General features: G+C 40.1%; 4 protein-coding genes across 5 annotated transcripts; 3 read left to right on the top strand and 1 right to left on the bottom strand.

Moving 5' to 3' along the window:
- The first annotated feature begins 148 nt into the window (after positions 1–148).
- LOC135168220 (transmembrane protein 138) lies at positions 149–2,193 on the top strand. Of its 2 annotated transcripts, none has more exons than XM_064132200.1 (4): positions 149–476; positions 756–828; positions 979–1,153; positions 1,231–2,193. In XM_064132200.1, exons 1-4 carry the CDS (start codon positions 343–345, stop codon positions 1,329–1,331), a joined length of 483 nt encoding a protein of 160 aa, XP_063988270.1. In that variant the 5' UTR covers positions 149–342; the 3' UTR covers positions 1,332–2,193. The 2 variants fall into 2 exon arrangements, with proteins under 2 accessions (XP_063988270.1, XP_063988269.1); XM_064132199.1 differs by having other exon boundaries at positions 155–476; positions 1,225–2,178.
- On the bottom strand, positions 1,512–4,913 carry LOC135168203 (E3 SUMO-protein ligase ZBED1-like). Its single transcript, XM_064132163.1, has 3 exons — positions 3,356–4,913; positions 2,829–3,244; positions 1,512–2,747 (listed from the first exon to the last, which is right to left on the bottom strand). Exons 1-3 carry the CDS (start codon positions 4,610–4,612, stop codon positions 2,273–2,275), a joined length of 2,148 nt encoding a protein of 715 aa, XP_063988233.1. The 5' UTR covers positions 4,613–4,913; the 3' UTR covers positions 1,512–2,272.
- A 64-nt stretch (positions 4,914–4,977) lies between these two features.
- LOC135168215 (large ribosomal subunit protein bL9m) lies at positions 4,978–6,288 on the top strand. Its single transcript, XM_064132191.1, has 2 exons — positions 4,978–5,152; positions 5,506–6,288. The coding sequence occupies exons 1-2, from the start codon at positions 5,060–5,062 to the stop codon at positions 6,241–6,243; spliced, it is 831 nt and encodes a 276-aa protein (XP_063988261.1). The 5' UTR covers positions 4,978–5,059; the 3' UTR covers positions 6,244–6,288.
- A 4-nt stretch (positions 6,289–6,292) lies between these two features.
- Positions 6,293–9,699, top strand: LOC135168210 (protein phosphatase 1 regulatory subunit 36-like). Its single transcript, XM_064132182.1, has 6 exons — positions 6,293–6,726; positions 6,795–6,927; positions 7,241–7,745; positions 7,876–8,082; positions 8,268–8,506; positions 8,743–9,699. Exons 1-6 carry the CDS (start codon positions 6,659–6,661, stop codon positions 8,950–8,952), a joined length of 1,362 nt encoding a protein of 453 aa, XP_063988252.1. The 5' UTR covers positions 6,293–6,658; the 3' UTR covers positions 8,953–9,699.
- The last annotated feature ends 1 nt before the right edge of the window (position 9,700 follows it).

Raw genomic sequence — 9,700 nt, 5'->3', positions numbered from 1 at the left:
CATCTGATATTAAATAATTAACAATGGCCGCCATAAACGAAATATGGCAGGTGACACACAGAGGACGCTACTTACAGATGCCCTGCGAGGGTAGAGGTTCTCCCTGCGATAGACAGAGGTCGCAGGGAGGTCATACATTCTCTAGATGATTGCTTAGTCCACAAAAATCATCAGATCTTCAGATAACCTAAAAATCTAGTTCACTTACCGGGGTATCTGATATCTGTGTTATCGGTTTGTAACCGTGGGAGACTTCGAATCACTGTCATCACAACAAATAAAGGGACAACTGGATGTGTCAAATGTGGAAGAGAGCAATTTGGGGATTACTTAGAGGGGTAAATGAATGTCACAGGTTGTAGGCAGTACACCGCCATTGTGCTGCTACAGAATTTGCTCCTTTTCTTTGATGTGTGTGTCAACTCCTTCTCAGGATTTACCCGGAGTCGTCCAGTCGAGCTGCTCTCCCTTTACGTGTAAGTCAAGTAATACATATTTCAATATTGGAGGAGTTAAGGAGTCTTCCAGAGGGGTCACGTGATTAAATTGAGTCTTGTAATTACAGACAAAGTAATTTTTTTCATTTTAGGAAACTCCGATGATTTCCTCATGTAGAAAATTGGTTTTTGTAAAAATCAAAAAATTATATTCACTGTAATTAATTGGCTGTGAGTCCTCTTGGCAATGTGATCCCTCTGGAAGCTGGGTCTACCCTCAGCCTCTGGAATTTTTAAATAAATCGTTCGTATTTTTAGAATTCAAGATTTCTGCTTGATCGTCTCCCTCACGATTCTGCTCGTCAACTTCTTTGGAACTTATATTTTCCAGGTAAATACCAAACCCCAAAATTTCCTGATTCGCTGATATGTAATAGCAAATTTTACATTTTTTCTGTTTGCATTATTGATAATTTATCAAGTTATTATTAAAATTACCCATAAATTTGTGGCAAAAATGGGGGTAAATTTTCGTTCATAGGCAGGATTGATCCAGCTGTTGTACTTTCGCTTTCGAACGACCCTGATTTTATGTGTCATCTACATCACCCTGAACATTAGTCTGCACGTATGGCATATGACACTCCATTGGCATCAACCCCTAGTCCATTACTGGACAAAGGGCTTTCATGCTCTGTATGCAGTCCATAGAACAGGTAACGAGATGATGGAAACACTTTGAAATATGATTGCAATGTCTGGAAACTACTTAGACGATTTTTTGTAGTTGCAGTTCTGTACTATTACTTTTACAAACGAGCTGCCTTCAAAATAGGAGATCCACGATTTTACGAGGGGTCTAGATGGGTGGAAAAGCAACTAAATTTCGCATAAACATTTATACAAATTATTTCAATCCTATATGATGTACAAAATAAATCAAATGGCATGAAAAACGTTGGTGATGAATCTAAAATCTTATGTACACATGACCCAATCGTTAAAAATATTTCGAAGAAGTTAAACTGTATAAACAATTAGGTACAGCATCTTTGGAAAAATTTCAAGCTCACCTCAGTTTAAAAAAATGTATTTACATACGGTTTTTCCCATCTTAACACGACGAAACTCATTGATTTTCAAGTGTAAGCCAGTAATTACCTTTCACGAATCTTTGTACTCATTATTTTAACATATTTATGGCGCCGCCAGGAAAATAAAAACAAGCTTCCTGTACTTTTGTAAAAACGTTTTCGATAAATTTCGGAAAGCCTAGGAGACTCGTAACAACTATCTTAATCTCTGATGTAGCTTAGCGAAGAATGAGTAAGTTTAACAAGATATTAATCATTCTACCATTGTCTTTATCATCGATCCGTCGGTGATACAGAAAAAATTGTGAAGTCACCAGCGTCCAATGTAAACTCATGCATGCAAGTCCAAGTCTTAGAAATTATTTTCACTCTTATAATGCTCCTAGGCCATCGCAAATTTCCTACATCATTTTGCAAAACTTCCAACAATTTATGTACAAAAATAATAATTTTTTTTTAATTTACAGGCGAATCGGTAAACCGAGATAAGTCGCTTTTGACGATTGATCAGTTTTTGATGAATATCTCGGAATCTAAGGGAGATGGAATTTTTTTTCTCATAACATTTTTTGTAGAGTGAATTGAGTACTACAATAAATGTAGTTACAAAAAATCCGCTATCTACCTTAGATTCAGAGATATTACTGACCTTTCGCTACTCCATTCTCCTTGACCACACCATAAATACCCGAATCCGATAAACTATGTAATAGCATATGTATCGAGTTTTTCGAAGAAGTTTCAAGCCGTGTGATTGCCGTGGAGAAACAGTAGTTTGTTCACCAGGTGAGGTGGCAAGGCTGCCCTCCGGCTATCGTGGAGAATCTGTGCTTCAGCTGGAATTCTCGAGGCTGGTGCACAGCAAGCAGGAACACAGTAGTATTTTCTGGCGAGTTTACCCATGTTGGGGCACTTGACGGACATCTGGGACCACCACTGCAGGGGACAGCTGTCCAGGGCTGCTGTTGGCTCTGACTGATACTGCACCACCTCCAAATTCGCCTTCTCCTTCGCTGGCATTCCGACTTTCGTCGAGCACAGATCACCAAGGAGAAGCTCCATCCCCGATCGTCGAGGTTTTTTATTGGGAGGGGATAGACTTTTTGTATCTAACTCCTCGCATTTTCCTTGCTGAATCATATTTATTAACATTTCCTTTATTGGCTCTATTGACGTCGTTTTGTCCTCCTCAGTTGCGTAAGGCAGCTGTTTAAATCTAGGAAAAGAAGAAAATTGTGGTTAAGTCAATTAAATGAATGTAATTAAACTATTTTCGTTTGAATAAAGAAGGAAATACCTGGGATCCAAACTAGTTGCAATCTGCAGCAGGAGAGTCACCCCGGGATCAGCATAACGTTCCAAAAGCATCTCCGAGAGAGAGTCCTTGAAGGACTTGGCTATTTCACTGTCACTGGGTTTAGGCTTCAGATGGGAGGACACCAGCTGCCACAGCAGGGGTTTTAAAAGAGATATCAGTGGCATCTTCTCCTCGCTTAAGGTCATTATCGTGACCTTGAATGGCTCGAGGACAGCCACCAAATCCTGCATGATCTTCCACTGGTCGTTGGTCAGCTCGACCGCCTCGTGATCGAAGCCTTCGACTGTCTCGAATATCGAAGTAATAATGTTACTTCTCATGATCATTTGTTCCAACATTGTGTACGTCGACGTCCAAATTTTTGGGTAATCCATAGCCATAAGATTTTCCTCTAACTAGGGAGGTAACAATTAGAATTAGAACTCTTTAATTTAAATATTCCACAATTGTTTCATGACAAAATGTAATAGAATACCCGCCAAAAATATCGAATCCTCAAATCTCACCTCCAATAGCTGTTCCTGCATGGTCATCGTAGCCAAAGCAGCGTTGTTATTTGCAATGCTCCCGATGATGGTCCTGCACTTATTCAGAATCACTGCCACCTCAGGTGTCTCGAAGCAAGCTTGAGCACATACTTGGAGAGTATTCAACAAACATGGCACAACAGTGAGTCCCCTGCTGCTCAACGCAGCCACGAGATCATTCCTCATGGTTCCAACAACAACAGCAGTGATTTTCTCAATTCTCAGCTCCCAATCCAGCATCACAGCGTCCAACATACTGCCCCATTGTCCCTCCCCCCAGTCCTGGGACACATGCACCGTGCTCAACACTTTGACCTCCAGAGTCGCTTCCCCAGGGTTCTGATAAAACATGGAGATTGTGACGAAGCTCTCCCCCGAGTTGGACCTCCACTCCTCGACGGAAAGTGCAATTTCCCCCATGTTACAGGCAATCGTCGACGTGACAGCCTCTCTGAATGTCTCGTAGACCTTTGGAATGATCTCCTCCTCGAGTTTATTCTTGCTCGGAATTTCACAGGGAGACCTGAGGGTGGCGATGAGCCTCTGGAATCCCCTGCCCTCGACGATCTCTGGCAGCTGAAGGTCAATGATGATAAACTCTGAAATAGCATCTGACACAGCTTTCTCGTCGATGCTGTTGTGCTCCTCACGCACCAGGTAAGTAACATTCGAATTCGAAGTCGAGGGCTCCTTCATCATGACCCTGACAGGTGTGTTCATGTCGTCACTCATGTCCTCCGCCAAACTCGAGAGTGAAATATTTGGATCGGTCACGAATTGAATGTCTCCATCGATCTGAACAGTTCCATCGATGTTCGTCGTGTAGATGTGATGATTGTGCATAGCCTTCAGCATTTTTTTCTGTACCTTCTTGTCCTTCAAACTCTGGAGAGGTTTCTTCACTGGTGTCGACGCCTCCAACTCCACCAGCTCCTGATTGTGCTTGTTCTGGAGGTGCATCCTGAGATTGCTGGTGTTCCTGTTGTAGGCGATCTGAGTTTTGCAGAGAATGCAGACGATCTTCACTTTAGTCAGGATGTCCCCTTCCTCAGTCGCTGGAAAACCAAAGAATTTCCAGTAGACACTTCTCATGGACATTGGAACGACGAGTTTCTTGTAGGTGAATGTGTGCTTCTCCTCAATCATCTTTGTCAGGACCATTTGCATCTGACTTTTGCTGTCTGAACTGCCACTGGGCTTCGGTGGTTTCGATGATATGTCAGTTGGATCGTCCATTATTGAATTGATTTATTACTGGGTGAGTTTTTCTCGTACAGCTCAGTGCATCCTACGATGATCCTTCGGCACTTCAGCAATTGTTATTGTTGTTACCGGTGCTCAAGGATATTCAAACGATTTTGCCGCGGGAGATATCGATTTATCGGAACGAAAATTAATTTTCCGAGGATATCGAACGTTTATTTGAGTCGCGTCGAAAATAGATGCGAGCGAGGAGGTTTGGTTATCGACTTTGTGCGAGACGTGGTTATAGGGATGTCGCATGTCATCGATCGGTCGAAGGCTGACCAATGGGGATGGGGAGTGGCTAGGGAGTTTGGGAAGGACTAGGGAATTTTTATTGGTCAGTGGCGGTCGGCTAGAAGGCAGAGGGGACAATCGAGGGGTGTAACATAACCTATCTTTTGAGGAATTGTTGTTGGAATTGTTTATTCAATTGGGGAAATGAATTTTGTAAATATGTCGGCACAGTGTGTGAGGAAGAGTATTAGTCAGCTACTGCAGGTCAATTCTGGTGTTGTAGTGCAACAAACTAGGGTGAATAATTGATTTTATTTAGTAGGTGGTGCGATCACTTTTGTTGTTGTTAAAAGGCTCCGGAAGACTATGAAGATTTCATAAAATGTTATCTAGTTCGAATTAATTGTTTATGAGGGGGTGACAGGGGATGGAATGGTGTCGACATTTTTTTCTGTAGCTGGTTTGATATCATATCATGTGGGGACATTTTTTGGAGTTTATTGAGCAGCAAATTTTTTTCTGAATGTCCAGAAACTACCCCCGATCAGAAATAATCACATTTATCTGAAGAAAAATAAATCAGTCATTATTTTCTAACAACAAAAATGATTTTTTTGAGATCATCAAGTCGTCTCCTCAATATTTTTCAGAATACATTCGTCTTGAAGCGAAGAAATCCACCTCCACTGTATCGAAAAGGAAGCAAACCTCCAAACATGCGAAGTCGTCACTTCATCTACGACTTAATCGAGGACACAGACATAAGGAAACGCCCCCTCTTGAACCTCATCCTGACACAATATGTGGCTGGTCTAGGATCTGCTGGTACAAAAATTACAATGTCGCCGATGAGAGCGTACAAGGAACTACTCCTACCAGGACTAGCTGTCTATGACACCCCGCAAAACGTTGAGAAATATGCGGTCAAGACAGAAGACTTGACAGAACCCAGTTCTCCCTTTGTCCCACGAACGATAAATTTTATGCGCCACATAATCCTGAGCATCAAAATGTCCAACGACACACCCTGGACCCTCGAGCCCTGGCACGTTAGGTCAGCCTTCAGACTAGCTGGCATTCACATGAACGAAGACTGCATCACTATGCCCAATCACGTGATCAGTGGACCGAATCACGATATTGAGAACAGGGAGTTTTACGTCACTATTACTGTTAATAAAAGGGAGCAAACACCTGTCAGGTGCAGGATACATCATCACGCTAATAATGTGAATGATCAAAAGTCGATTCCTGTGAATCACAACTTCTGGAAGGAAATGGCGGAGCCGATCTTCCCGGAGGACAAGGCTGTTCTTGATCAGCTGCCCATTCCTTATTTGGTAGAGAAGGAAAGGGCTAACGAAATAAGTAGTAATGGAGCTGTTTGAGTTGTATTCTGGTGAGATCTGTAATAAACTGTTTATAAAATATTATTTTTGAAGCAATCGTTTCTTTTTCAAGGCCTCCAGGTCGGAGGCCTTGAGCAATTAACGCTAAATTTCATGTAATAATTATCATTTCGGTGATTACTCAGGCGGAAACTAAAGAAAGTTGAATCGTCTGAGAGATCGCTAATTGTTATTGACATTTGGGAACGATTTTAATTTTTAATTATCTCAAAATTCTGCGAGTTCGTTTATTGATTAATCAAGTTATCTGAGGGGTAATGATGTTCGATGGAGCCCTCCGCGCTGCCTGATACAATCAATATCATGCATGTCAACAACTTCAGACGTTACGTTTCGACGTAAGACATCCGTCCGTTTCCTATATTCCCGATTCCAAATTACTCAGTGATTTTAAATGAACGTGGAACTGACTGAAAAACAATACGTGTGGGATGATTTCTACGATGGTCTCACCATCCTCGGGTAATAATTTTCACTAGTTGTCCTGGAGGAAGGAACGATAAATGGTCTGATGGAGGTAAATGTTTAAGGGTTACTGAGCAACGCGATGAAGAGGTCAAGAGCAGAAAACGGAAGAAACAAGTAATTCCACGGTCTCAGGTCTATTGTCCTCATGCTTACCTGTTCCTGAATTTTTTGGATATCTTGAATCCTGGAGAAAAGGTGCGTGAATTATCCAGGACGAACACTTTTTTAAAACGAAATTCATGACTTTCTTCATTTATTCAATTAAATAAATTTGATTATTTAATTAATTGTCAACTATTTAATTAATTATTAATTATTTAATTGCTTCGATTTATTGGTGAACGCAATGATTTATTTATTCACATGTGACCTGCCTCAGATATTCTTAACTAATTTATTTTTCAATAAAAAAGCAAAAACATGAGCCAAAAAAATTGGAAAATTCAAGTTGAAAAATTCATATTCAGAAAAGTGTGGGTAAGTTTTTTTATCAAATTGTTTCTTCCAGATAAAATATCGAAAATGCTATCTCCGAAGGGTAACCCCCACCGACCCGGACGTAATAATCCTCCAGGATATAAAAAATCTCTGTCTCTTCCTGCTAACGACCCCCGTGAGCCTTCAATTCATAAACTTCTTTCACCTCGAGGTCGTGGACCGTTTTCTCCGAGCTCTGATCCTCTATTTTCAATTTTACACCGAAATCTGGGATGAGGAGATCATCAAGAAGCGAGCGGCGACGATGAAGAAGGCCCCGAATCCCATGGCCGGGGGAAGCAGGATAAGAAGAGCCGAAGAAATGAGGATTCTCAGGTGTGTACTCGCTAGGGAGTACTGCGAATTGATCGTGGGCTGCGACACCACTGCGAGGTTTCATCATATGCTTGCGGGCACAGCTATTCCGGGAATGCAGTCCCAGGGGGAGAAGGACTTGAGGATCTTCGAGGTCCTCATTGGAATGTCTCATAGGGTTGTGTGGATCGCTCTGAAACGCAAGCATTTCACGTTGATAGGTAATTAAGGCTCCCATCCGGGTCTTGACGTGAAAAAAATTGGCAGAAATTTTTTGTAAATGAATTTATTAGGAAAATTCAGCGATTAATGCTTCAGGATCTTCCATTAACTGATCAATGATATTTCAAGAAGTGGAACTCCACCGATTATTTAGAACTGAGGCCTACAACACTGCGGACCGAAGAACTGGGGGAATTATCTACAAAGGAATGTTGGAGGATGAATTTAGCATTCTCCACGGCCCCAGGGTCCCACAGAAACGGAAATTATTGGTGAATTCTGCTCTCCCTCGGCAGTTAATCAGCGAATTATGTGATTTCCGGATCGTATCACTGGGTGAGGGATCGTATTTCCTTGAAGCTTACAATCATCAGTGAAAAATCGTAGATGAAGAGAAAAACTAAAAATAATTGGCAAACGAATAGGTTTTTTAATAGGAAAATTACCCAATATTTTCCACGCGATTCTTATCGTTATCTCTAGAACACACTCCATTCTAATTAAACTCCGCATTTATTAAGGACTGATTGCTGAGTCCAGAGTTCCAGACCCTAGAATCAATTACTTGAAAAATGCACTACTAGCGGATGAGGAAAATTTCCTGGACCTGGGAATTAAGATGGGAATTCTCGGGCATTCCAGGGACGATTATGATATCATGTTGATGCCTCTGGAGGATGAGAAGGTAGTGGAGGAAGAGGATGACGATAAGTGGGAGAGAAAAAGGAGTTCTATGTCTGATAGAGCGAGGAGAAGCAGAGTAAGTTCTCCAGTGCTCTTTGAACTTGAAGCTTATTAATGAATTTATCAATTAAATTAGTTTTCCTCGATGAATAGAATAGAAAGAACTTGGGAAGATGGCCCGGAAATTTAAAGAAATATTTATAGAAAAATTCTAGAGATATTTCGACTTAGGGTTTCGGAGCCGTCATTTTATTTTGACTTTTTTTATCAATAAAAAAAGTTGGATAGTATATTTTTTTCTTTGTATTCAAGGTTTTAGAGAAGGAATGCTTGATGATGCCGATCTTCGGCCCAGTCACGGAAATTCCAGAAGTTTATCCTCCCCCAAAAATCAGTGTAACGTCTCCCCGAAAGCAAAACATACGGAATAACGCGAGGAAGATGTGGATGTCCAGAGAACTCAGGAGACAAAATCACAAACCCTCAGATCTAGTCTCCATCGCGACCACCATTGAAAATTAATCTCCTTTAGTTACTTCATCCAATTATTTCTATTTTCTCTCATTTTTGTACAAAAAGCTAACAACAGGGAATTTTTAAAGGAGATCATTGGTTAGAATTATCAACTTCAGCCAGAACGTAGGATATTTTGCACTACTAGGCATTAAACGAAATATACTTATTGTAATTATAACCCTAATGTGGAAATTATTCTGATGAAAAGTAAATTAATCGAGTTCTATTGTAGCGTCAGGAGGGGAACTCCAAAGAACTCAAGAAATGAAATTGTAAATAATAAACTTTACACTTTTGGAAAAATTTAATAAAGTCTTAGCGAACCCACAAAAAAACTGCAATTGTTAAAAAAATTCTTTTGTTTTTATGGATATTTCTTGGCAATTAAATCTTCCATCAGAATTATATATTTATAATTCTATTTTTTTGTATTGTTTTTTTTTATTAAAATATTTGTTTTATCAAAATTCTCGTTTAATTTTTGGTATTATTTTTGCAAAAATTCTGTGGAATATTTCGAATGCTTCTATTGACTTTTGTTTTCCTACTTAATTGAACAAAATTGATATTTATTAACATTTCCTGATAAAATATATAATGGAATTAGCAAATAAAAAATTATTTCGATAGAGTTTCTAGAAAATTTAAAACAAATTGTCTTGCGAATTCGCTAAGTTCGATTATTAATTTTCTTCTAATACGTGAATTAAAAATGAGTCCTCTCCTCCCTCGATTATCTAATTATTGTTTGTTT

Source organism: Diachasmimorpha longicaudata, chromosome 12 (assembly GCF_034640455.1).
Source record: "Diachasmimorpha longicaudata isolate KC_UGA_2023 chromosome 12, iyDiaLong2, whole genome shotgun sequence".
Taxonomy (NCBI): domain Eukaryota; kingdom Metazoa; phylum Arthropoda; class Insecta; order Hymenoptera; family Braconidae; genus Diachasmimorpha; species Diachasmimorpha longicaudata.
Note: the sequence above shows the minus strand (reverse complement) of the source record. Positions and strands in the feature narration are given on the sequence as shown.